The sequence below is a fragment of the Caretta caretta genome, chromosome 28 (assembly GCF_965140235.1).
Source record: "Caretta caretta isolate rCarCar2 chromosome 28, rCarCar1.hap1, whole genome shotgun sequence".
NCBI lineage: Eukaryota > Metazoa > Chordata > Testudines > Cheloniidae > Caretta > Caretta caretta.
This window is the reverse complement of record NC_134233.1, coordinates 2,198,683-2,224,083: the sequence shown is the minus strand read 5'-3', so window position 1 is coordinate 2,224,083 and position 25,401 is coordinate 2,198,683. Positions and strand designations below refer to the sequence as shown.

Below are 25,401 nucleotides of genomic sequence, written 5' to 3'. Positions count from 1 at the left end.
TGCCCAAGGATCCAAGCTCCCGGACGCGCCCACCTGGGAACGCCCGGGAGTGGGGTAGGTGAGGTAGGCGCTGCCCCCTCCAGCCCCAAGGGTGAACCCAACGCTGCCCTCTAGGGGAGGAGACTCATGGACAACGCCGCCACGTGGTGGGAGATGGAGAAACAGGCGACGAAGCTACAGGATCCCCGGGTCACCAGCCGCCCCGCCCCAGAGGTGGGCGCATCTCAGCACCGGGCCAGGGGTCCCTGTGTAAACTGCCGCCCCGCCCCAGAGGTGGCTGCATCTCAGCGCCGGGCGAGGGCTCCCTGGATAACCAGCCGCCCCGCCCCAGAGATGGACGCAGGAGTTGATATTCCAGCCTGGTCTGTTTATTGCATGCCAGCTTTGTACAGCTGCCCGGATCTCCCGCTGCTCCCGCAGTGGGGCGGAGAAGGGGGGGCTCCTCCTTCCCTTCCATTCAGAGATGGGGGCCCCCCACTCAGAAGGAAGACATCTCAACCGGAGGAGGGGGGCCATGTGCGTGTACATTGGGGGGGGTTAAAAAAACAAACAGGGAGGGTGGTCCCATAGAAACAATAAATAGGACGGGTGCGGATATGAGATTAGCCCCTGCCCCATAAATGGGAGGGGGGAATCTGGGGGCCAGAAGGGGGGCCATAATGGAGGTGGGGGAAGGATAAGCCCCTGCCTTATAATGAGGGGGCGATCTGGGGGCCAAAAGATCAGCCCCTGGCCTGGGATAGGGGGCAGGAGTGGGGGCGACAGGAAATCGGCCCCTACCCCCTATTACCTCTTACCCAAGAGTCACATCAAAGCAGCAGAACAATGGGGGGGGTAATTAACAAGGCAGCCCGGGGCTGGGGGGGAGGAGTCCCCACGGCATCACTGCCCCGCCCAGCCGGGGAAGGGGGAGGAGCCAGGAGTGGGGGAGGGGATTCTCCCCCTCCCCCCCCCCCCCCCCCCCGACAGACACATGAAAGGCGATGGTGGCTCGGCGGTGGCCCCCCTGGGGGCTACAGGGTGGTGAGTTTCAGGTCGCGGCGGGTCAACTTCTCGGGGTTGTCCGACGCCATCAGGGAGAAGTCCCGGAAGATGTCGAGGTAGGTCTCGTCGCCTGGGAGGGCAAAGGGCGTAGGAGTGGGGCAAGGTGCCCCCCCAGTCCCGCCCCACAGCCCCCCGCTAGCCCAGCCCTGCCCCCCCAGCCCTGCTGGAGCCCCTCACTCCCACCCCACAGCCCCCCGCTAGCCCAGCCCTGCCCCCCCAGCCCTGCTGGAGCCCCTCACTCCCACCCCACAGCCCCCCGCTAGCCCAGCCCTGCCCCCCCAGCCCTGCTGGAGCCCCTCACTCCCGACCCACAGCCCCTGCCAGCCCAGCCCTGGGCCCCCAAGACAAGACACCCACCTGACTGTCCCTGCGCGACCTCCGCCTCCCGCATCTTGGCCAGCCGCAGCCTGCAAGGGGGTGGGGGGGGGCAGAAAATGAGACAAATTCCCCTCCCCCTCCACCAGCACCCCCGCCTCCCCCCCCCCGCCATCCCAACCTGGGGGGGGGGGGAGCAGGGGACTCACAGGGTGACGATGTCAGCGTTGGCCGTGTCTATGGCGATGGAGAGCGGTTCCTTCCCCTCCATGTCGACCGCATTCAGATTGGCCCCCCGCTTGAGGAACAGGCAGGCCAGCCTATCAGAGAGCAGAGCCGTGAGAGGCGGGTGGGGGAGACAAGGTCCCCCCTCCAGGCCGGCAACACGGCCCCGGCCCTGCTTAGCTTCGCCGCCAGTGCATCCACGGGGTGGCGGGTGCCACGACGCCATCTAGTGGCCAGGTGAGGAACAGCAACCCCCCCGAATTACCCGTCCCGGCTGGGCGGGCCCCTGGGCGGGCCCCAGCCCCCCCCGACCTACCCGGTGTGGCCCAGGATGGTGGCGTGGTGCAGGGGCCCCCGCCCGGCGCTGTCGGCCTGGTTGACGTTGGCTCCGTTCTGCAGCAGGAACTCGCAGGCCAGCAGGGAGTTCTGGGGACGGGGAGAGGCGGAGTGAGCCGGGGGCACAAGGGGTTAACGCCCCACCCCACCCCCCAGCTAAGGCCCCCCTCCCCGCCCCCCGCCTACCGCGGCCACGGCCCGCAGCAGCGGGGTCCGGCTGTCCTCGGCGGCGTTGACCCAGTTGACGTCGGCGCCGTGGGCCAGGGCGTCGGCCATGGTGGGCAGGTTCTGGTGGCCAGCGGCCCAGAAGAGCAGCGCCCCCGGGTGGAGGCTGCGCAGGTCTTCAGGGGGGGAGCCGGCCTCCCCTGGCTCTGGAACGGGGGGAAAAGTGTGTGTGGGGGGGGCATCAGGGACGGGGGAGCCACCTGGCCACGTCCACCGGGCTACACCCAGGCCCCAAGGCGTCCCCCTGCCCAGCTGCACCCACCCCAGCCATGTGTCCCTCCCCCCCACAGCCGCACGCCACTCCCCCCCCCCGGCTCTGCAGGGGTGGAAGAAGGGGGCTGGGTTAGACACAGACACACATCCCCCCCCCGCAGCCCTACACTCACCCCCCCCCCCCCCGGGTTCCCTCCTCCCCAGGATCTTAACCCCTTCCCCTGTCAGGTACCTGCAGCCCGGCCAACGCTGCCCGGTTTGGGTTTGAGGGGGGGCCTGGGGGGCCGGTCCCGGTCGAGGGGTCCCCGGCGCCCCCCCCGGCTCAGCCGTGCCTCTGGCAACTTGGTGATGAATTTCTTCTCCACGTATTTGGCCCGGATCCAGCTCTCCTTCTCCGCCCTGTGGGGGGGGGGGGGTGAGACGGGGCAGCCCCTGATGGTGCGGGGGGGAGGACACAGCCTTGTGGGGGCGTTTGTGGGCGTGTGGGGGAGGGGGTCTCATGATGAGCAGCTGGGCTGGGGGAGGGGCCAGGAGGTTCGGGGGGCGCTGCGGAGGGGGGCTGGAGAGGGCGGGGCCAGGGGGGGCACCACTGGGAGCTGCCAGCCTGGAGGAGAGGCACGGGGAGGGGGCCGGAGGGTTCAGGGGGGCGCTGGGGGGGGCTCACCGGGAGCAGCCGGGCTGGGGTCTCTTGACCGTCATCTCGTCCACACGCGCCTCGTAGATGCGGTTCAGGGCTCCGTTCCCCAGCTCGCACATCAGCTGGGGGGGGAGGGAAGGGACACACGGGGGGGGGGCAGTCACAATCCAGATGTTGACCCTCCCCCCCGGGCCTGACCCCCATCCCGTGGCCCAGTGGCCAGACCTTGCAACCCACCAACATGGGGAGGGGGTGTGACTCCACGGGCAAACAGCCCCCCAGGTCACCCCCTGCCCTGCCCCCCTTAAGCCCACCCCTCGTGAGACACCCCTCAGGCGGACACCCCCCCCCACACCGTTACCTTGACGAGCTCCGGCTCCCAGGAGTCGAGCGTCAGGGAGCGAACCTTGGAGAAATGGACCCCCAGGCTCCTGCGACAGAGGGGGGGAGGAGTCAGCCGGGGGGGACTCAGAGGGGGCCCCCTGGCTGCCCCCCAAGGCCCATATGCGCCAGAGCTCTCGATGGCCAGGCTGGGGGGCTTGGGAGGGGGGCAAGGGGAGGTCAGGGGGCAGTGGAGGGATGGGGGCGCAGTGAGGAGCCAGTGGGGTTCGGGGGGAACCGGTGGATGCCGGAGCACTCAATGCACAGGGTGATGCCCAGGCCGGGGGAGCTGGGGGAGACTGGGGTTCGGGAGGGCAGTGGGGGGCTCGGGCGGGACTGGGGGGGCCCTGGGGGGTTTCGGGGGTACCGGTGGATGCTGGAGCACTCGATGCACAGGGTGATGCCCAGGCCAGGGGAGATCGGGGTTCGGGAGGGCAGTGGGGAGCTCGGGGGGCCCCGGGGGGGATTCGGGGGATACCAGTGGATGCCAGAGCACTCGATGCACAGGGTGATGCCCAGGCCGGGGGAGATCGGGGTTCGGGAGGGCAGTGGGGGGCTCGGGGGGCCCCGGGGGGGACCGGTGGATGCCAGAGCACTCGATGCACAGGGTGATGCTCAGGCCGGGGGAGACCGGGGTTCGGGAGGGCAGTGGGGGAGCAGGGGGAGATCGGGGTTCGGGAGGGCAGTGGGGGGCTCAGGGGGCCCCGGGGGGGGTACCGGTGGATGCCAGAGCACTCGATGCACAGGGTGATGCCCAGGCCGGGGGAGATCGGGGTTCAGGAGGGCAGTGGGGGGCTCGGGGGGCCCCGGGGGGGGTACCGGTGGATGCCGGAGCACTCGATGCACAGGGTGATGCCCAGGCCGGGGGAGATCGGGGTTCGGGAGGGCAGTGGGGGGAGCAGGGGGAGATCGGGGTTCGGGAGGGCAGTGGGGGGCTCGGGGAGCCCCGGGGGGGTACCGGTGGATGCCGGAGCACTCGATGCACAGGGTGATGCCCAGGCCGGGGGAGATCGGGGTTCGGGAGGGCAGTGGGGGAGCAGGGGGAGATCGGGGTTCGGGAGGGCAGTGGGGGGCTCGGGGGGCCCCGGGGGGGGTACCGGTGGATGCCGGAGCACTCGATGCACAGGGTGATGCCCAGGCCGGGGGAGATCGGGGTTCGGGAGGGCAGTGGGGGAGCAGGGGGAGATCGGGGTTCGGGAGGGCAGTGGGAGGAGCAGGGGGAGATCGGGGTTCGGGAGGGCAGTGGGGGGCTCGGGGGGCCCCGGGGGGGACCGGTGGATGCCAGAGCACTCGATGCACAGGGTGATGCCCAGGCCGGGGAAGATCGGGGTTCGGGAGGGCAGTGGGAGGAGCCGGGGGAGATCGGGGTTCGGGAAGGCAGTGGGGGGCTCGGGGGGCCCCGGGGGGGGGTTCGGGGGGGTACCGGTGGATGCCGGAGCACTCGATGCACACGGTGATGCCCAGGCCGGGGGAGATCGGGGTTCGGGAGGGCAGTGGGAGAAGCAGGGGGAGATCGGGGTTCGGGAGGGCAGTGGGAGGAGCCGGGGGAGATCGGGGTTCGGGAGGGCAGTGGGGGCCCCGGGGAGGGTTCGGGGGGGTACCGGTGGATGCCGGAGCACTCGATGCACAGGGTGATGCCCAGGCCGGGGGAGATCGGGGTTCGGGAGGGCAGTGGGGGAGCAGGGGGAGATCGGGGTTCGGGAGGGCAGTGGGAGAAGCCGGGGGAGATCGGGGTTCGGGAGGGCAGTGGGGGGCTCGGGGGGGATTCGGGGGGGTACCGGTGGATGCCGGAGCACTCGATGCACAGGGTGATGCCCAGGCCGGGGGAGATCGGGGTTCGGGAGGGCAGTGGGGGAGCAGGGGGAGATCGGGGTTCGGGAGGGCAGTGGGGGGCTCGGGGGGCCCCGGGGGGGTTCGGGGGGGTACCGGTGGATGCCGGAGCACTCGATGCACAGGGTGATGCCCAGGCCGGGGGAGATCGGGGTTCGGGAGGGCAGTGGGGGAGCAGGGGGAGATCGGGGTTCGGGAGGGCAGTGGGAGAAGCCGGGGGAGATCGGGGTTCGGGAGGGCAGTGGGGGGCTCGGGGGGGATTCGGGGGGGTACCGGTGGATGCCGGAGCACTCGATGCACAGGGTGATGCCCAGGCCGGGGGAGATCGGGGTTCGGGAGGGCAGTGGGGGAGCAGGGGGAGATCGGGGTTCGGGAGGGCAGTGGGGGGCTCGGGGGGCCCCGGGGGGGTTCGGGGGGGTACCGGTGGATGCCGGAGCACTCGATGCACAGGGTGATGCCCAGGCCGGGGGAGATCGGGGTTCGGGAGGGCAGTGGGGGAGCAGGGGGAGATCGGGGTTCGGGAGGGCAGTGGGGGGCTCGGGGGGCCCCGGGGGGGTTCGGGGGGGTACCGGTGGATGCCGGAGCACTCGATGCACAGGGTGATGCCCAGGTTGATGCTGGCCCACTCGGGCGCGGGCTCCCGGCAGTCGCAGCACTGCGCGTTCCCCTCCAGCCGCTGCACCTGGTCCAGCACCCGCTTGTCCCCGCCCGCCCGCGGGCTCCGGCCCCACGCCTCCAGGGTGCCCCCCACCAGCGAGGCGGGGCGCTCCGGGTGCTGCGGGGGGGCGCGGAGTTAGGGGGCTGGCTGGGCTCTTCGCTCCCGGCCCGCAGCCCCCCTACTTCCACGGCCTTTCCCGCTCCCCACCCGCAGCCCCCCTTCCCCCACGGCGTCGCCCTACTCCCCACCCGCAGCCCCCACATTTCCCCACAGAGCCCCCTGCTTCTTCCCCACAGACCCCCCATTCTCCAACAGCAGCCCCCACCCCCCCCGACCAGATAAGGGGTCTCCAGCTGCCTCTGGCTGAAGGCCGAGGCCACGGGGGATTTTGGGGGGTTCCCGGGGGGGTCGGTACCTGGCTGGGGGGCTCGGCCCAGAGGCTGAGGCCATGGGGGAGTTTAGGGGGTCCCCGGGGGGGTCCGTACCTGGCCGGGGGGCTCGGCCTTCCCCCTCGCTGAAGGCTGAGGCCATGGGGGGGTTTGGGGGATCCCGGGGGGGTGTGTACCTGGCTGGGGGGCTCGGCCCGGAGGCTGAGGCCATGGGGGGGTTTGGGGGGTCCCCGGGGGGGGTCCGTACCTGGCCGGGGGGCTTAGCCTTCCCCCTTGTCGAAGGCCGAGGCCATGGGGGGGTTTGGGGGATCCCGGGGGGGGGTCTGTACCTGGCTGGGGGGCTCGGCCCGGAGGCTGAGGCCATGGGGGGGTTTGGGGGGTCCCCGGGGGGGGCCGTACCTGGCCGGGGGGCTTAGCCTTCCCCCTTGTCGAAGGCCGAGGCCATGGGGGGGTTTGGGGGATCCCGGGGGGGGTCTGTACCTGGCTGGGGGGCTCGGCCCGGAGGCTGAGGCCATGGGGGGGTTTGGGGGGGTCCCCGGGGGGGGGCCGTACCTGGCTGGGGGGCTCGGCCTGCCCCTCGCTGAAGGCCGAGGCGATGCTGTTCTGCACGGCCAACAGCCAGGCCTGCTGGTGTTTCTCCGAGTCGGCCTGCAGCATGCAGCTCCTGGGGGGGGGGGGGGAACGACATGGGGCATTTGGGGGGGGCTCCATGGGACCCCCCTTCCCCCCCCAGCCAGAGGGGGGCGGGAGGCCCGGCCTGAGCAGGGGGAGAGAAAGCTGGTGATGGGGGGGGCGGGGCTGGGGAGGTGCAGCGGGTGGAGGCAGGGGCTTGGCACCGACGCGGGGGGCAGTTGGGGGGCAGCGGGGTTGGGGGGCAGGACTCACTTGGAGGGGGACACGACTTCGAAGCAGAAGCGCCGCTCGTGGTCGGGGCAGGGTTTGACGGTGCAGAGCCGCAGGTCCTCCACCACCACCGTCAATGCGTCCTGGGGGGGGGCAGAGAGATAGCACCCCATAGCCCCCCCAGCCCTCTGCCTCCTGGGGGGGGCAGCGAGGAAAGCCCCCCCTCCCCACCCCTCTGCCCCCCGAGACCAGCCGCCTCCCCACCCTTCCTTTGCACCCCCAACTCACCCCTGGCCGGGCCCCGTCCCCCCGACCCCTTGGGGCCCCCCCCAGCCCCTCCACAAAGGCCCCCACTCACCTTGGCCCGTTTCTGATAGACCAGCTGATTGCTCTGGATGGAGAACCAGCGCCTGGCGGAGAGCGGGGGGGCTGTCAGTGGGGGGAGAGGGGTTCGGGGCCACAGCCCCCTGCCTGGGGGGGGAGTGCCATAAGGGGGCGGGGGGGAAGGAAGTGGGTCGGGCTGGGGGACACGGGGGTCTTCGGGCCCCCCCCGGACAGATGTGGATGTGCACCGGGCAGGGGAGTGGGGAGGGGCGTGGGGGGAATCGGGGGGGGGGGGCGTGGGGGGAATTGGGGGGTAAAGAGGGGGGTCTCTGACCTGCTCCACGTCTTGAAGGCGTTACTGGCTCGCTTGTAGAGGTACCCCTCCATCACCACCCCGTCCGGCGCCTCCCCGCGCCCCTCCAGCACCGCCTCGTCCTGGGACAGGTCCTGGGGGGGGGCGGGCCGTCACTGGGGGGCACGCCCCTGCCCCACCCGCTCCACGGCCCCGCCCTCGCCCCGGGCCCCCCAGGACCCCGCCTGCCCTCTTCACAGCCCCCGCCCTGGGCCCGGGCCCCGCCTCCCCCCCAGGACCCCGCCTGCCCTCTTCACAGCCCCCGCCCTGGGCCCGGGCCCCGCCTCCCCCCCAGGGCCCCGCCTCCCCTCTTCACAGCCCCCGCCCTCGCCCCGGGCCCCGCCTCCCCCCCAGGGCCCCGCCTCCCCTCTTCACAGCCCGGGCCCCGCCTCCCCCCCAGAGCCCCGCCTCCCCTCTTCACAGCCCCTGCCCTCGCCCCGGGCCCTGCCCCCAGCCACAGCCCCGCCTCCACCCCAGAGCCCCGCCTCCCCTCTTCACAGCCCCTGCCCTCGCCCCGGGCCCTGCCCCCAGCCACAGCCCCGCCTCCACCCCAGAGCCCCGCCTCCCCTCTTCACAGCCCCCGCCCTCGCCCCAGGCCCCGCCTCCACCCCACAGCCCCGCCTCCCCTCTTCACAGCCCCCGCCCTCGCCCCGGGCCCCGCCCCCAGCCACAGCCCCGCCCCCACCCCAGAGCCCCGCCCCACCAGCCCCAGCCAGGCTCCTCCTCCCATGGTCCCGTCCCACCCCCTGCAGCCCCGCCTCCACCCCACTGAGCCCCGCCCCCAGTTCACTGCCCCCAGCCCCCACCCCACCTGCCGCAGCCCCGCCCCCACCACCAAGCCCTGCCCCCCTCGGCCCCACCTGACCGCCCCCAGTCCTGCCCCCCCCACGCCAGCCCCCCCCACGCCAGCGCCTACACCCCACCCACACCACTCAGGGCCCCGCCCCTCCACCCGCAGGGCCCCGCGTCCAGCCCCTCTCCCCTGGGCCTGGGCCTTGCTCCCCTACCCCAGCACCGCCCCCACCCACCCCAGACCTCGCCTCACCAGCTGCTGCCCCATATCCAGCCCTGGCCCCAACCCACAAACCCCCAGGGCTCACCCCCCATCCCTAGCCCTCACCCCCGCCCTCTCTGGCCCAGGCCCCACCCCTCCAGACCCTAGCCACACCCCCGACCACAGGCTCCTCCCACTGCCCCCCATAGCTCTCTCCCCCCCAGAAGGCCCCGCCCATACCCACCCACCGGAGACCCCCCTCCCCCCACACCTGCCCCCATCCCCTGCCCCCCAGCCTCTCCCCTCACCTTCTGTTTGATCATGATGTGTCTCTGCTCCATGTCCCGCTTCTCCCGCGCCGACTCCAGGACCAGCTGGTGCAGCTGCAGGGGCGGGAAGGACGGAGGGTGAACTTCCCAGACAGCCCGTGGGGGCCCGGACTCCTGGGTTCTCTCCCCGGCTCTGGGAGGGGAGTGGGCGCTGGTGGATTAGAGCGGGGGGGCTGGGAGCCAGGACTCCTGGGTTCCCTCCCCGGCTCTGGGAGGGGAGTGGGCGCTGGTGGATTAGAGCAGGGGGGGCTGGGAGCCAGGACTCCTGGGTTCCCTCCCCGGCTCTGGGAGGGGAGTGGGCGCTGGTGGATTAGAGCAGGGGGGGCTGGGAGCCAGGACTCCTGGGTTCCCTCCCCGGCTCTGGGAGGGGAGTGGAGGCTGAAGGGTTAGAGTGAGGGGGGGCAGGGAGACAGGACTCCTGGGTTCTCTCCCCGGCTCTGGGAGGGGAGTGGAGGCTGAAGGGTTAGAGTGAGGGGGGGCGGGGAGCCAGGACTCCTGGGTTCTCTCCCCGGCTCTGGGAGGGGAGTGCAGGCTAGTGGTCAGAGCAGGGGGGCTGGAAGCCTGGACTCCTGGGTTCTCTCCCCACAGCATCTGTGCGTGTTGATTTTTCCACCCTCCCCTTAACATCTGGGCTGCGAGGGGAGCAAGCCTGCATCCCCCCCCCCACCCCGCCCCAGCAGGAACCCCCCTAAGCCGGGGGGGGGGGGTCAGAGGTCACCGAGCAGGAAACCTGAAGTGAAAACAGGAAGCGGCCGAGCGAGTGTCAAACTTGGCAGCTGCTGTAGTTGGCTATGGGGGGGGGGGGGGGGGGGGAATTGTTCTTGTGAACACCTCCCCCCACAGCTCCTCGATACGGGGGTGTCTGATTCCCCCATAGCTCCCCACTACATGCCTACCATGCGGCCTATGACCTCCTGCCAACAGCCCACCCCCGACACTGTATCCCCCCCACCACACACACTAACCCACCAGCCCCTGCTCCCCGCCAGAGCCGGGGAGAGAACCCAGGAGTCCTGGCTCCCCGTCCCCCTGCTCTGACCCACCAGCCCCCACTCCCCTCCCAGAGCCAGGGAGAGAACCCAGGAGTCCTGGCTCCCCGTCCCCCTGCTCTGACCCACCAGCCCCCACTCCCCTCCCAGAGCCAGGGAGAGAACCCAGGAGTCCTGGCTCCCCGCCCCCCCTGCTCTAACCCCCCAGCCCCCACTCCCCTCCCAGAGCCAGGGACAGAACCCAGGAGTCCTGGCTCCCAGCCCCCCCTGCTCTGACCCACCAGCCCCCGCTCCCCTCCCGGAGCCGGGGAGAGAACCCAGGAGTCCGGCACCCACCTGGCCGAGGTGGGCCCGGAGGCCGCGGACGCAGGCTCCCCGGGGCGGTGACATGGTCTCCGGGCAGAGGAGCCCCCGGGCCCCGCGCCGCCGGCCAGGATGTGCGCGCCGCGTCCGGCCTGCTGCATGGCTCCCGGTTGGGAAGTCCCCGCCCCCCTCATGTCCTCGCCCAGACCTGCCCCCCCCCGTATCCCCCGGCCCCCCCCGCCCAGGTCCCCCACCTGGTCGCCCAGCTCCTTGCGGTATTTCTCCAGCTGCTGGGCCAGCCGGTGCCCCTGCTCCAGGCAGCAGGCCTGGGCGTCCATCAGGGCCAGCATCTGGGGGGCAGACGGGGGGGTCACAGCCGGGCTACGCCCCGACCCCCACCTAACCCGCCCCGAGCTCCCCCATCCCACAGCTCCCCTTCCTGCCCCCTACGCACCGCGCCCACCCTACAGCCCCCCTTCCTGCCCCCTACGCACCGCCCCCACCCTACAGCCCCCTTCCTGCCCCCTACGCACCGCCCCCACCCTACAGCCCCCCATCCTGCCCCCTAGGCACCGCCCCCACCCTACAGCCCCCCATCCTGCCCCCTACGCACCGCCCCCACCCTACAGCCCCCCATCCTGCCCCCTACGCACCGCGCCCACCCTACAGCCCCCCATCCTGCCCTCTACGCACCGCCCCCACCCTACAGCCCCCCATCCCGCCCCCTACGCACCGCCCCCACCCTACAGCCCCCCATCCCGCCCCCTACGCACCGCGCCCACCCTACAGCCCCCCTTCCCGCCCCCTAGGCACCGCCCCCACCCTACAGCCCCCCTTCCCGCCCCCTAGGCACCGCCCCCACCCTACAGCCCCCCTTCCCGCCCCCTAGGCACCGCCCCCACCCTACAGCCCCCCTTCCCGCCCCCTAGGCACCGCCCCCACCCTACAGCCCCCCTTCCCGCCCCCTACGCACCGCCCCCACCCTACAGCCCCCCTTCCCGCCCCCTAGGCACCGCCCCCACCCTACAGCCCCCCTTCCCGCCCCCTACGCACCGCCCCCACCCTACAGCCCCCCATCCCGCCCCCTACGCACCGCCCCCACCCTACAGCCCCCCATCCCGCCCCTTACGCAACGCCCCCACCCTACAGCCCCCCATCCCGCTCCCTACGCACCGATCCCACCCTACAGCCCCCCTTCCTGCCCCCTACGCACCGCCCCCACCCTACAGCCCCCCATCCTGCCCCCTACGCACCGCCCCCACCCTACAGCCCCCCATCCTGCCTCCTACGCACCGATCCCACCCTACAGCCCCCCTTCCTGCCCCCTACGCACCGCCTCCACCCTACAGCCCCCCATCCTGCCCCTTACGCAACGCCCCCACCCTACAGCCCCCCATCCCGCTCCCTACGCACCGCCCCCACCCTACAGCCCCCCTTCCTGCCCCCTACGCACTGCCCCCACCCTACAGCCCCCCATCCTGCCCCCCACGCACTGCCCAGCCCCCCCAGATACAGACTCTCCAGAGCTCTTCTCTCACACTCACCCTGCCCCCCAGAGATCTCCTCCCCCACAGACACCAATCCCTCCACAGCCCCCCTGCCCCCAGAACCCCCCACCCACCTCTTGCCCCCCACAGGCCCCCCTCTCCTCAGTGTACCCCCTCCCATCACCCAACTCACAAATTGCAGGATCTCAAACTTCTTCTTGGACTGGATCACGTTGATCTGGAGGGCAGGGGAGAGGACAACTCTATGGGTCAATTCTGGAGAGAACTGGGGGGCTGATCCCCCCCCAGAAACCCTCCCCCCAAAGCTCTCCACGCCCAGCTCTGCCCCCCATCCTAGGAAGCCCCCGAGCCCCCCTATAGACACCCCCCAGTTCCAGAGACCCCATCCCCTCTCCTGCTCCCCCAGTTCCAGCCCCATCCCAGGACTCTCTGCCCCCCATATTCCCCCACCCCACGCCCCTCCCTCTTCCCTGCCCCCCATATTCCCCCACCCCACACCCCTCCCTCTTCCTTGCCCCCCATATTCCTCCACCCCACGCCCCTCCCTCTTCCCTGCCCCCCATATTCCTCCACCGGTTCCAGACTAGGGTTGCCAACTTTCTATGCACACAAAACCCACCCCTCCTCTGAGGCCCCGCCCCCACTCACTCCATTCCCCCCCCCCCATTCACTCTCCCCCCCTCCCTCATTTGCTCATTTTCACTGGCTGGGGCAGGGGGCTGGGGTGTGGGAGGGGGATCAGGGCGGGAACAGGGGGTTGGGGCTTGGGGGGGAGTGAGGGTTCCAGCTGGGGGTGCAGGCTCTGCGGGGGCGGGGGGGCAGGGATCAGAGGTTTGGGACTGAGGGGTTCAGAGAGCGGGAGGGGGGTGAGGGCTCTGGCTGGGGTGCAGGCCCTTGGGTGGGGCTGGGACCGAGGGGTTCGGAGGGCGGAAGGGGGATCAGAGCTGGGGCAGGGGATTGGGGTGCAGGGGGTGTCAGGGGTGCCGGCTCCGGACGGCACATACCTCAAGCGGCTCCTGGAAGCAGCTGGCATGTCCTCCCTCCAGCTCCTACGCTGCCCCGTCCTCAGGCACCACCCCCACAGCTCCCATTGGCCACAGTTCCCAGCCAATGGGAGCTGCAGGGGCGGCGCTTGGGGCGGGACCAGCGTGCGGAGCCCCCTGGCTGCCCCTCCGCAGAGGAGCCGGCTGGGGAAACATGCCGGCTGCTTCCTGGGAGCCTGCCAGCCCCACTGGGCCGCTGACCGGCCCACTCAACGGCCCGGTGGGTGCTGCTGACCGGAGCCGCCAGGGCTTTTGGACACACCTGATCCCAGACACATACACATGCCCGGTGCCCACCTGGAGCACATAGTCCAGGGCGCGGCTGCGGGCGCTGGTGCGGGCGGTTTGCAGGGCCTGGGCAGCCTCCTCCGCCTCGTGCTGCTTCCGACGCGGCACCTCGGCGTTGTGGTGCAGGGCGCTGGCCAGCCCCTCGCTGCCCCGCTCGAACTCCTTCCGGGCCTCCTTGAACCGCTTCATGTCCCTGGAACAGCGGGGGGTCAGGGGGGGCCCCGAAACCACCCCCACGAACCCAGACGCCCCCCCAAACCCAGCCCCTCGCTGCCCCGCTCGAACTCCTTCCGGGCCTCCTTGAACCGCTTCATGTCCCTGGAACAGCGGGGGGTCAGGGGGAGCCCCGAAACCACCCCCACGAACCCAGACCCCCCAAACCCGGCTCCTCGCTGCCCCGCTCGAACTCCTTCCGGGCCTCCTTGAACCGCTTCATGACCCTGGGACAGCGCAGGGTCGGGGGGGGGCCCGAAACCACCCCCAGGAACCCAGACCCCCCCAAACCCGGCCCCTCGCTGCCCCGCTCGAACTCCTTCCAGGCCTCCTTGAACCGCTTCATGTCCCTGGGACAGCGCAGGGTCGGGGGGGTCCTGAAACCACCCCCACGAACCCAGCCCCACCCCAAACCCAGCCCCTCGCTGCCCTGCTCAAACTCCTTCTGGGCTTCCTTGAACCGCTTCACGTCCCTGGGACAGCAGGAGGTTGGGGGGGGCCCCGAAACTGGCCTCCTGCCCTCCCAAACCCAGCCCCTTGCTACCCCCGTAACCCAGAATCAGCACCCCCACCCCCCCACCCGAGAACCCAGCCTGCCTCCCCACCCCCAACCAGCCCCCAACTCCAGATCCAGCCCCCTCCCGGAACCTCCCGCCCGCCCCCCCCCAATCCAGGCACCTCATCCTGAATCCACTCAGCCCCCCCAGATCACCAGGGCACCCCCACAATGCCCCCCCTTCATTCATTTCAACCTCTCACCCCCTAACCATCTACCCTGCCCCTCCCAAAACTTCTCCTCCCAGCTACCCTCCTGGGAAGTTCCCCCTCCATCCTCCTACGCCCCCCAGCCCCCCCAAAAACTCACTCTTTCACCAGGGTATGGATGTGATGCCGGGACGACTGCTGGGTGCTGTCCAGAAGCTCCTGCAACGAGCCAGGAAAAGTGGGGGGTGTCAGAGATTGGGGGGCTGGGGAGAGAGGAAGGATGGGATCAGAGATGGGGGGGCTCAGTGGTCAGAGATTGGTGGGAGAGAAGCCTAGAGCAGGGAGGAGGTGGGGGCCAGCTGGGAGGGGGAGGAGTCAGAGGTGTTGGGGGGCGAGGCCCAAAGCAGAGGTGAAGGGGGAGCTGGAAGGTGAGTGGGGGTGTGGGGGGGGCGTCTCTTACCACTTGGTTGTCAAGCATTTGGTTGAGGCTGTCGGAGAATTTTTCCAGGCACTCCTGGGGGGCAGAACAAGGGGGAGAAGGTGACTGAGGGGCCAGCAGGGCCCCCTCCCCAAGCTGCTGTGTGTCCCTGCCCCTGTACTGTTCCCCACCCAAGGGGATTCCCCAGCCCCAAGGCCAAGTTCCTCCTCTTTGCACCGCTCTCTGCCTTGAGAGAGTGTAATGTGGCAGGGAGTTCCCCAGGCTACAGAGAACCCGCAGCAATGCAGCTCAATGGGTCACCACAGCACCCCCTAGCGTCACACTGGGGGTGGGGGATGAGCACCCTCAGCTCTGCCCCCCAAGTCCCCCTAGGGGAGCTGGGACTCACCCCCCACGTGTGATCAGTACGGCTGCATTGGTGGGGGGGAGGGGGGACTGAAGCACCCCCCAGCCCAGCTGGCTCAGGGCCCCCTGGGCGACAGGTGATGGCCCAGGCGGTCCCACAAGTGGAGCCCCCCAGATCAGACCAATGCCCTCCCCAGCCCCAGATCCCCCCTAGCCCCGCTGGATCAGCCCCATGGGCCCCCCAGCCCAGCCCCACAGGCTCCTCCAGCCCCAGATCAGATCCATGCCCTCCCCAGCCCCAGATCCCCCTGAATCGCCCCCTCCATCCCTCTCCAGCCCCAGATCATCCCTGGCCCCCGCTGGATCAGCCCCATGGGCCCCCCAGCCCAGCCCCACGGGCTCCTCCAGCCCCAGATTCGTCCCCAGATCAGACCCACAGGCCCACCCAGCCCCAGATCCCCCTGAATCAGCCCCATGGGCTCTTCCAGCCCCAGTCCAGCCCGACGGTCCCCCCCGCAGCCCCAGGTCCCCCTGAATCGGCCCCCCGGCCCCCCCCGCCTGGCCGGATGGGAGACTCACGCTCATCATGGTGTCCCCCTGGGCGTGCTGGGACAGGTCGCGCACCCCGCCGACAAAGGCCTTGCTGGCCGCACAGTACTGACGCCCCGAGTCCAGCATGGCCCCACAGAGCTTCAGCAGCTGCCGGGGAGACGGGGGGGGGGTCAGCCACACGCAGCCTGGGCCCCCCGGTACCTTCCCCCCAATACTGAGTGCTGACGGGGACTCTCCCCGCAACCAGTGCCTCCCGCCAGCGCCCCCGAACCAGCCCCACCCTGCCTCCTAATCTAGCCCCCCAGAACCTGCCCCCTGCCCTCCATCCAGCCCCCAGAACCAGCCCCCAAACTGCCACCCAGCCCCCAGAACCTGCCCCCCACCCTCCCTCCAGCCCCCCCAAACCAGCCCCAACCTCCATCCAGCCCCCAGAACCAGCCCCACCCTGCCTCCTAATCTAGCCCCCCAGAACCAGCCCCAGCCTCCATCCAGCCCCCCCAGAACCAGCCCCACCCTGCCTCCAAATCTAGCCTCCCAGAACCTGCCCCCACCCTCCATCCATCCCCCCCAAACCAGCCCCAACCTCCATCCAGCCCCCAGAATCAGCTCCACCCTGCCTCCTGATCTAGCCCCCCAGAACCTGCCCCCTGCCCTCCATCCAGCCCCCAGAACCAGCCCCCAAACTGCCATCCAGCCCCCAGAACCTGCCCCCCACCCTCCCTCCAGCCCCCCCAAACCAGCCCCAACCTCCATCCAGCCCCCAGAACCAGCCCCACCCTGCCTCCTGATCTAGCCCCCCAGAACCAGCCCCAGCCTCCATCCAGCCCCCCCAGAACCAGCCCCACCCTGCCTCCAAATCTAGCCTCCCAGAACCTGCCCCCACCCTCCATCCATCCCCCCCAAACCAGCCCCAACCTCCATCCAGCCCCCAGAACCAGCCCCACCCTGCCTCCTGATCTAGCCCCCCAGAACCAGCCCCAGCCTCCATCCAGCCCCCCCAGAACCAGCCCCACCCTGCCTCCAAATCTAGCCTCCCAGAACCTGCCCCCACCCTCCATCCATCCCCCCCAAACCAGCCCCAACCTCCATCCAGCCCCCAGAATCAGCCCCACCCTGCCTCCTGATCTAGCCCCCCAGAACCTGCCCCCTGCCCTCCATCCAGCCCCCAGAACCAGCCCCCAAACTGCCATCCAGCCCCCAGAACCTGCCCCCCACCCTCCCTCCAGCCCCCCCAAACCAGCCCCAACCTCCATCCAGCCCCCAGAACCAGCCCCACCCTGCCTCCTAATCTAGCCCCCCAGAACCTGCCCCCACCCTCCATCCATCCCCCCCAGAACCAGCCCCACCCTCCATCCAGCCCCCCCAAACCAGCCCCCGCCCTCCATCCAGCCCCCCCAGAACCTGCCCCCTCCCTCCATCCAGCCCCCCCAGAACCAGCCCCACCCCGCCTCCTAATCTAGCCCCCCAGAACCTGCCCCCAACCTCCATCCAGCCCCCCAGAACCTGCCCCCCAACCTCCATCCAGCCCCCCAGAACTAGGCCCTCCCTCCCTCCTAATCTAGTCCCCCAGAACCAGCCCTCCACCCTCCATCCAGCCCCCCCAAACCAGCCCCCCGCCCTCCATCCAGCCCCCCAGAACAAGCCCCATCCCTCCATCCAGCCCCACATCCAGTATCCAGCCCCACCAAACTAGCCCCCCAACCTCCGTCCAGCCCTGTGATCCAGCCCCCCCGTCCTCCATCCAGCCCCCACCCACTATCCAGCCCCCTGATCCACCCCCCACCCTCCATCCAGCCCCCAGAACCAGCCCCACCCTGCCTCCTGATCTAGCCCCCCAGGACCTGCCCCCTGCCCACCATCCAGACCCCCAGGACAGCTCTGTGCAATCAGGACGCCTGGGTCCCCTCCCCTCCCCTCCCCCCACCTCACCTTCTCCAGACGAGTCTCCAGCTCAAAGACATCACATTCCACCCCCTCGACGGCAGCCCTGGGGGGGCAGGATGGGGTTAAAGGAAGATCTGGGGGTCGCTAACAGCCCACCCACACCCTTCCTCTGCATGGGGGGGGCGCTTTGTCATCCTAGGGTCACCCCAGGAATCGCTGGAGCGGGCACCCCGTGGCAGCAGGGGAGAGGGGTCAGCTGCGGGGCCGGGGACTAGGCTGGTATTGGGGTCCATGGAGGGGGGCGCTGGGGAAGGGATCAGGGTCCCAGGGGACAGGGAGGGGGGGCTGCCTAGGGGGAGGGGTTAGCAGCTGGGGGGGGAAGGAGCAGAGGGCGGGGCTGGGGGGGCATGCGCCGGGGGGGGCTCGACTGCTGGGGGAGCCATTTGGGGGCCACAGGGAGGGCGGGGGACATCAGGGCTCATTAGGAGATGGGGGCAGAAGGGACTGGGGGAGGGGACTCCCAGGGGTGTCAGGGCTCAATGGGGTGGGGGGGCTCCTGGGGGCATCAGGGGTCAATAGGGCAGGGGACAGGGCTCCTGGGGGGGTCAATGGGGGATGTATTTTTTCAGGGGGTGGGGTGTAAATCGGCGGCACCCATTCCCTCACCACCACCACCCCCCCCCCCGGCCCCAGGAGCCGCCTCTCGCTCTCCCTTGCGGTTGCTTCTTTCCGGCCTGGCCCTGCTACCTCCATCAGCCCCACAACCGCTTCCTGTCACCCCCCCCCGCCGTCGCCTGGCAACCCCCCCGCACTGGTTACCATGACGGCATGGACCGGGGCGGGGGGGGGGCGGGGGACAGGGACAATTTTGGAAATGGAAAACATAAAGCCTGCAAAACCACCCATGACGCGAGGAGAGAGGATCATGGGAGACGAGCTTTCTGGGGCAGGGAAGGGGGCAGGGGCCTGTCCCCTCTGGGGGGCGCCGGCTCCCCTCCAGCCCCAGGGGGGGACTGGCTGGCTCGGGGGGGCAGGGAATGGGGCAGGGGCCTGTCCCCTCTGGAGGTGCCGGCTCCCACCTGGCCCCAGGGTGGGGACTGGCTGACTTAGGGGGCCAAGACAGCTCCCAGCTGTCCCAGCATGCACTGGGGGCCTCGCGCCCTCCTCCAGCCCCCCCAAAAAGAGGGGGGGGTGAGGGAAATGGGGGATTCTCTGGGGTTGGGGCTGATCTTGGGGGGAGGGTCCCTCTATGGGACGATCTAACCCTAGACAGCCCTATCTCCGCACTGGTATCAGGGGCGGGGGGGCTGGCTGGGAGAGAGAGACACCCCCCCCCCAAGGGGGACATGGTGTGTGTGTTTGTGTGTGTGTGAGAGACACACAGCCAGGGGGACACAGGGGTGTGTGTGAGAGAGAGAGATACACACAAAAACAGGGGTACATGGGGAGTGGGGGTTGTATGAGAGAGACACGGATGGGGGGACACAAAGGGGGGGGTGAGTGAGAGAGAGACACACAAAGCCAGGGGTACACAGGGGTGTGTGTGAGACAGAGAGAGAGATACACACAAAAACAGGGGTACACGGGGAGTGGCGGGGGGGTGTATGAGAGAGACACGGATGGGGGGACACAGGGGGGTGAGTGAGAGAGAGACACACAAAGCCAGGGGTACACAGGGAGTGGGGTGGGGTATGAGAGAGATACAGCCGGGGGGACACAGGGGGGTGTGTGTGTGTGAGAGAGAGACACACAAAAACAGGGGTACACGGGGAGTGGCGGGGGGGTGTCTGAGAGAGACACGGATGGGGGGACACAGGGGGGTGAGTGAGAGAGAGACACACAAAGCCAGGGGTACACAGGGAGTGGGGTGGGGTATGAGAGAGATACAGCCGGGGGGACACAGGGGGGTGTGTGTGTGTGAGAGAGAGACACACAAAAACAGGGGTACACGGGGAGTGGCGGGGGGGTGTCTGAGAGAGACACGGATGGGGGGACACAGGGGTGTGAGTGAGAGACAGAGACACACAAAGCCAGGGGTACACGGCGAGTGGGGGGGGGTATGAGAGAAACACGCAGGGGGGGACACAAGGGTGTATGTGTGTGTGAGAGAGATTCAAGACACACACACACAGAAGGGGAACAGGTGCGTGTGTGTGTGTGTGAGTGTGAGACAGAATGAGGGATTCCCCCCCCCCCCGGAGGGTCACAGATCCCTGGGGGGAGGGAGGGTGTAAGCTACGCCCCATCCCCAAACAACACCGGGGCGTGGGAATGCAGCTCGGGGGCTGAGGGGGGGTGTAAGCTCTGCCCCACCCCCGTGCTTGGCACCCGGCTGCAAACCCTTCCCCGCCCCCTGGTGCTGCTGGGCCCCTGATCCCTGTGGGGGGGCCATGTGGGTCCGTCTGTTTGTCCACTGCCCCCAGGGCCCTGATCCCTGCGGGGGGGGGGGCCATGTGGGTCCATCCCTCCATCCCCTGCCCCCAGTGCCCTGATCCCTGCGGGGGGCCGTGTCAGTCTGTCCCTCCGTCCCCTGGCCCCAGGAACTCTGATCCCTGTGGGGGGCCATGTGGGTCTGTCCATCCCCTGCCCCCTGATCTCTGTGGAGGGGCCATGTGGCTCTGTCCCTCCGTCCCCTGCCCCAGGGGCCCTGATCCCGGGGCGGGGGGGGCATGTGAGTCTGTCCGTCCCTCTGTCCCCTGATCCCCATGGGGGGCCGTATCTGTCCGTCCCTCTGTCCCCTGGGCCCGTGATCCCCATGGGGGGAGCCCTGTGTGTCCATCCCTCCATCCCCTGCCCCCAGGGCCCCTGACCCCCACGGGGCGGGGGGCATGTGTGTCCCCTCTATCCCCTGGGCCCGTGATCCCCATGGGGGGAGCCCTGTGTGTCCATCCCTCCATCCCCTGCCCCCAGGGCCCCTGATCCCCACGGGGCGGGGGGCATGTGTGTCCCCTCTATCCCCTGGGCCCGTGATCCCCATGGGGGGAGCCCTGTGTGTCCATCCCTCCATCCCCTGCCCCCAGGGCCCCTGATCCCCACGGGGCGGGGGGCATGTGTGTCCCCTCTATCCCCTGGGCCCGTGATCCCCATGGGGGGAGCCCTGTGTGTCCGTTCCTCTATCCCCTGCCCCCAGGGCCCCTGATCCCCACGGGGCAGGGGGCATGTGTGTCCCCTCTATCCCCTGGGCCCGTGATCCCCATGGGGGGAGCCCTGTGTGTCCGTCCCTCCGTCCCCTGCCCCCAGGGCCCCTGATCCCCACGGGGCGGGGGGCATGTGTGTCCCCTCTATCCCCTGGGCCCGTGATCCCCATGGGGGGAGCCCTGTGTGTCCATCCCTCCGTCCCCTGCCCCCAGGGCCCCTGATCCCCACGGGGCGGGGGGCATGTGTGTCCCCTCTATCCCCTGGGCCCGTGATCCCCATGGGGGGAGCCCTGTGTGTCCATCCCTCCGTCCCCTGCCCCCAGGGCCCCTGATCCCCACGGGGGAGCTGCATCTTCCCCGCCCCCAGTTGCTCATCCTCCCCAGCCGCAGCTCTGGTTTCCGGCCCTCTGGGTTGCGCAGCACCTTGCGCACCGGCCGCTTCCTGCCCCCCCCCCCCCGTCCCCGCTTCAGGGTGTGTGTGTGTGTGGGGGGGAATCTCGTGCCACGTGGGCTCACTGGTGTCTGGAAGACACATGCAGGAAATTGGCTGTGAGCAGGAGTGGGGTGCAGGGTGTATAGGGGGGCAGGGAAGGGCAGAAGGGGTGGGAGGATGGATGATGTGTGCCGGGGAGGGGGGACACCTGGAGAGGGGACGGGGTGAGTGGAGAACTACGGGGGAGAGGCATAGGGGGCAGGTGAGGGGTCACCTCAGAGCCCCCCAGTACCCCTCCCCAAGACAGGGGATCTCCCCGCACTTTCAGGCCGGGGGAGATGGCTCCCACCATCCCAGCGACCCCCTACCTCCCACGAGATTAAATTGGGGGGGCTGTTTGGCCGAGGGGTTCCCCAACAGCTCAACCTGCCCCCCCCATATAACCTCATTTGCTAACCCCTCCCCCGAAAATAAACCAGCATTTACAGAGGGCCAGGTCCCAGGGGACACACTGCTCCAGCCCCCTACAGAGCCGGGGAACCACCAGCCTCCCACCATGTCCTTGCTCCCGGGGACCGCTTGGCCCCAAAGCCAGAGGCGCATGGAGAGATGCGTAAAAGCGCACAAGCTGCCCTGGGGAAGGGACCGGGGGGGAGAACAGGACCGGCACCGGGACCGAACCGGACTCCCCGCCCCAGCGCTGCGAGAGACCCACCTGAACCGGGGAGAGTCCTTGAGACACTCCTCGAAGTCCACTTTCACCGTCATCCTGGACGGAGGAAGAGAACCGGCCACTGAGGTTCAGGCGGCCCGGCCCGGCCCGGCCCGGAGAAGGCTCCGAAACCACCCGAGCGCCTTTGGGGAGAGAGGCGAGAGCAGCCCCGGAGCGCGCCGCGCAAGGAGCCACCGACCGATACCAGCCAGAGCGCCGGGCTCCCCGGCGGCCCCGCCCTGCGCCCCGCCTCGGGGAGGGGTCCCGGGGCGCTCGGGGAGGTGCCGAGCCCGGCCCCGCCTCGGGGAGGGGTCCCGGGGCGCACGGGGGGGCCGCCGAGTCCGGCCCCGCCTCGGGGAGGGGTCCCGGGGCGCACGGGGAGGTGCCGAGCCCGGCCCCGCCTCGGGGAGGGGTCCCGGGGCGCACGGGGAGGTGCCGAGCCCGGCCCCGCCTCGGGGAGGGGTCCCGGGGCGCACGGGGGGGGGGGGGCCGCCGAGCCCGGCCCCGCCTCGCCTCGGGGAGGGGTCCCAGGGCGGATTAGCTACTGTCAAGGGAAGTGCTGCGTTTTCCGTCTCTTGGGGGCCGATCCACACCAGATGCCTTTTCTGGAGGATGCTTTAATCCAGAGTAAATGGCTGGGCTCCATACAGGGAGGAAGAAACTGAGGTTCCCTGCCCTGTGATACGCAGGTGGGGGCAGGCTAGATAATCTAGAGCAGGGGTGGACAAACTACGGCCCGGGGGAGCAGGGTCGGGGGCCACTCCCACTGGGGTCTCAGAAGCAGCAGCATGGCCCCCCTCCAGCTCCTAGGTGTAGGGGCAGCCAGGGGGCTCTGCTCTGCAGACTACCCCCACAGCTTTTACTGGCTGGGAACTGGAGCCAATGGGAGCTGCAGGGGCCATGCCTGCGGACTGGGCAGCGTGCAGAGACGTCCGGCTATGCCTCGGAGAAGGGAAGGGAGAAGGGACCTGCCACTGCTTCCGGGAGCCACATGAGATAAACGCCGCCCAGAGCCTGCACCCCTGCACCTCAACCCCCTGCCCCAGGCCTGATCCCCCTCCAAACCCCTCGATCCCAGGCCAGAGCACCCTCCTGCACCCCAAACCTCTCATCCCCAGCCCCACCTCAGAGCCCACTGTCATAAATATAAAGGGAAGGGTAAACCCCTTTGAAATCCCTCCTGGCCAGGGGAAAGCTCCTCTCACCTGTAAAGGGTTAAGAAGCTAAAGGTAACCTCGCTGGCACCTGACCAAAATGACCAATGAGGAGACAAGATACTTTCAAAAGCTGGGAGGAGGGAGAGAAACAAAGGGTCTGTGTGTCTGTCTATAGTCTGTCTATATGCTGGTTTCTGCCGGGGATAGACCAGGAATGGAGTCTTAGAACTTTTAGTAAGTAATCTAGCTAGGTATGTGTTCGATTATGATTTCTTTAAATGGCTGAGAAAAGAATTGTGCTGAATAGAATAACTATTTCTGTCTATCTTTTTTGTAACTTAAGGTTTTGCCTAGAGGGGTTCTCTATGTTTTTGAATCTAATTACCCTGTAAGATATCTACCATCCTGATTTTACAGGGGGGATTTCTTCATTTCTATTTACTTCTATTTTTATTAAAAGTCTTCTTGTAAAAAACTGAATGCTTTTTCATTGTTCTCAGATCCAAGGGTTTGGGTCTGTGGTCACCTATGCAAATTGGTGAGGCTTTTTATCCAACATTTCCCAGGAGAGGGGGGGTGCAAGTGTTGGGAGGATTGTTCATTGTTCTTAAGATCCAAGGGTCTGGGTCTGTAGTCACCTAGACAAATTGGTGAGGCTTTTTACCAAACCTTGTCCAGGAAGTGGGGTGCAAGGTTTTGGGAAGTATTTTGGGGGGAAAGACGCGTCCAAACAGCTCTTCCCCAGTAACCAGTATTAGTTTGGTGGTGGTAGCGGCCATTCCAAGGATAACAGGTGTAATATTTTGTACCTTGGGGAAGTTTTGACCTAAGCTGGTAAAGATAAGCTTAGGAGGTTTTTCATGCAGGTCCCCACATCTGTACCCTAGAGTTCAGAGTGGGGGAGGAACCTTGACACCCACACCCCCAGCCAGAGCCCTCACCCCATGCCCCACACCCACCCGGAGCCCCCTCCCGCGCCCTGATCTCATTTCTGGCTCCACCCCATAGCCCTTGGGCCAAAAAGTTTCCCCACCCCTAGGGAGGCGTCCGACATAAAATCTGTGCCTCTGGGAATTAGCAGCCATTTGGGGTGCAACAGATACTGGTCTCCCCAGCAGGTCCTGCATGGAGTGACACCGAACTCACGAGCCACTCACGCTAGTCTGAAGGCGGGCTCAGCTCCGCCAATTGTTATGTTTGACTTTAATTGTTAGCGGTAATGAGTTATTATTTGCACCACTCATTCGAGTTTATGCCAACTATGCCAATTTTCGGAGTGCTACTTACGACTGGGCATAATGCCGGCCGGAATGGTCCCCTTTCTAGGCCTACAGTTCCACCCACTGAGCTGCACGAATTATTATCCACGTTAGTTAGTCATTTGCACTAATTACGTACAGGAGGGATGGGCCCCCCCGTGGTTATTCTCACCCACGGCTTGCACTCATTATTTGCACGAACGCACGGACTCGTTTCACGTTATTACCACACGAGGCAGCCCCGCGGGAACCGTCCACCTGCTGTGATAGGAGGCCGCACGAGGAGCAGAGCTGTAAGGGGGAACTCCTAGAGTTAGCGACCTGCACCTATTATAATTGCACCCCTCCCTCGCACGAATGTCGTGCGCCAACCCCTCGCACGAATGTCGTGCGCCAACCCCTCGCACGAATGTCGTGCGCCAACCCCTCGCACGAATGTCGTGCTCACACGACTCTCTGCACAAGCAGCTTCATTGTCCCACTTTGCACTAGATATTTCTTCGCACGAATTATACTTGCACCCATGACCCCCCTTAGTGAATTGCCCCAGTATCGCCGCACCAATCGCTTGCGCTAATTAAAAGGGCCCCAGGCCTTGGCCCTAACGAGCGCGCGGCTGCTCATTGGCGCTCCTTCCCCCAGGCATGCTCATTGGGGCCAATCGCTTCTCGCCATTGCGCCACGCCCCCTCCCGTAACCCGGGCAACAGCGGCAAGGAGAGGGAAGCATTTTGGCCGCGCTGCCGTCAAGCAAAAGCGCCTGGCTCTGCGGAGCGCGACAGTGTCGTAAACCAACCCCAATGCCTCGCCTCCCCTCCAAGCGGGAGAGGCGAGGCGCGGTCGGGGCCTGTTCCCGGAGGGCCACTCGTGACAGACGCTGCGGCGTCGCCGTAACACGTGGCTGAGGCGAAGCCGCCCCTGTTCTTTTTGTAGCTGCCACGCTGCCGTAAAGCAGTCGACAGCGCGGCCGTAAAGCGATCCCTCCCGCGTGTCGCAAAAGTCGGCCTCTGCGGCGGGCGCGTCCCGCGGTGCCGTAAAGCGCGGCCGCCCTGAGAGCGCCATGAACCTCCCAAGAGGGGAGGTCCTGCTTACGTTGCGGTGCAGCGCGTCGCGACGCTGCCGTAAAGCGAGGTCGTCGTGGGAGGAAACGTTTGAAGCTACCATAAAGCGCGGCGGCGCCGTGTGAAAGAAGAGGCGCTGCCGTAAAGCGCGCCGGCGGCGTCGCGAGACTGCCGTAAAGCACAGCGGCGCGATATGCGAGGAGCGGCAACGGCCTCGGAACAGAGGCGTCACGAGCCTGCCGTCAAGCGCGGCGAGGGCCGTCTGACAGAGGCGTCGCG

The 25,401-nt window shown here is 68.4% G+C and overlaps 1 protein-coding gene across 2 annotated transcripts; it reads right to left on the bottom strand.

The window, feature by feature from the left end:
• Positions 1-352: 352 nt before the first annotated feature.
• Positions 353-25,376, bottom strand: ACAP1 (ArfGAP with coiled-coil, ankyrin repeat and PH domains 1). Of its 2 annotated transcripts, XM_075124150.1 has the most exons (23): positions 25,154-25,376; positions 24,235-24,353; positions 17,410-17,467; positions 15,508-15,627; positions 14,605-14,658; positions 14,305-14,363; positions 13,236-13,419; positions 12,068-12,112; positions 10,642-10,737; positions 9,075-9,149; positions 7,755-7,867; positions 7,455-7,506; positions 7,139-7,239; positions 6,806-6,917; positions 5,776-5,981; positions 3,357-3,426; positions 3,023-3,117; positions 2,591-2,757; positions 2,107-2,291; positions 1,901-2,010; positions 1,569-1,679; positions 1,402-1,451; positions 353-1,114 (listed from the first exon to the last, which is right to left on the bottom strand). In XM_075124150.1, exons 1-23 carry the CDS (start codon positions 25,223-25,225, stop codon positions 1,014-1,016), a joined length of 2,355 nt encoding a protein of 784 aa, XP_074980251.1. In that variant the 5' UTR covers positions 25,226-25,376; the 3' UTR covers positions 353-1,013. The 2 variants fall into 2 exon arrangements, with proteins under 2 accessions (XP_074980251.1, XP_074980252.1); XM_075124151.1 differs by lacking the exons at positions 24,235-24,353; positions 25,154-25,376 and adding an exon at positions 21,650-21,903.
• Positions 25,377-25,401: the final 25 nt, after the last annotated feature.

Bases quoted from the DNA above. Each gene is read 5' to 3' on its own strand.
- ACAP1 (XM_075124150.1), bottom strand. From the start codon at position 25,225: ATGGTAGCTTCAAACGTTTCCTCCCACGACGACCTCGCTTTACGGCAG. The intron at 9,150-10,641 runs GTGGGGGACCTG...CCGCCCCTGCAG, and splicing joins GCAAGGAGCTGGGCGACCAG to CTGCACCAGCTGGTCCTGGA. The intron at 2,011-2,106 runs GTAGGCGGGGGG...CCCCGTCCCCAG, and splicing joins TGCTGCGGGCCGTGGCCGCG to AACTCCCTGCTGGCCTGCGA.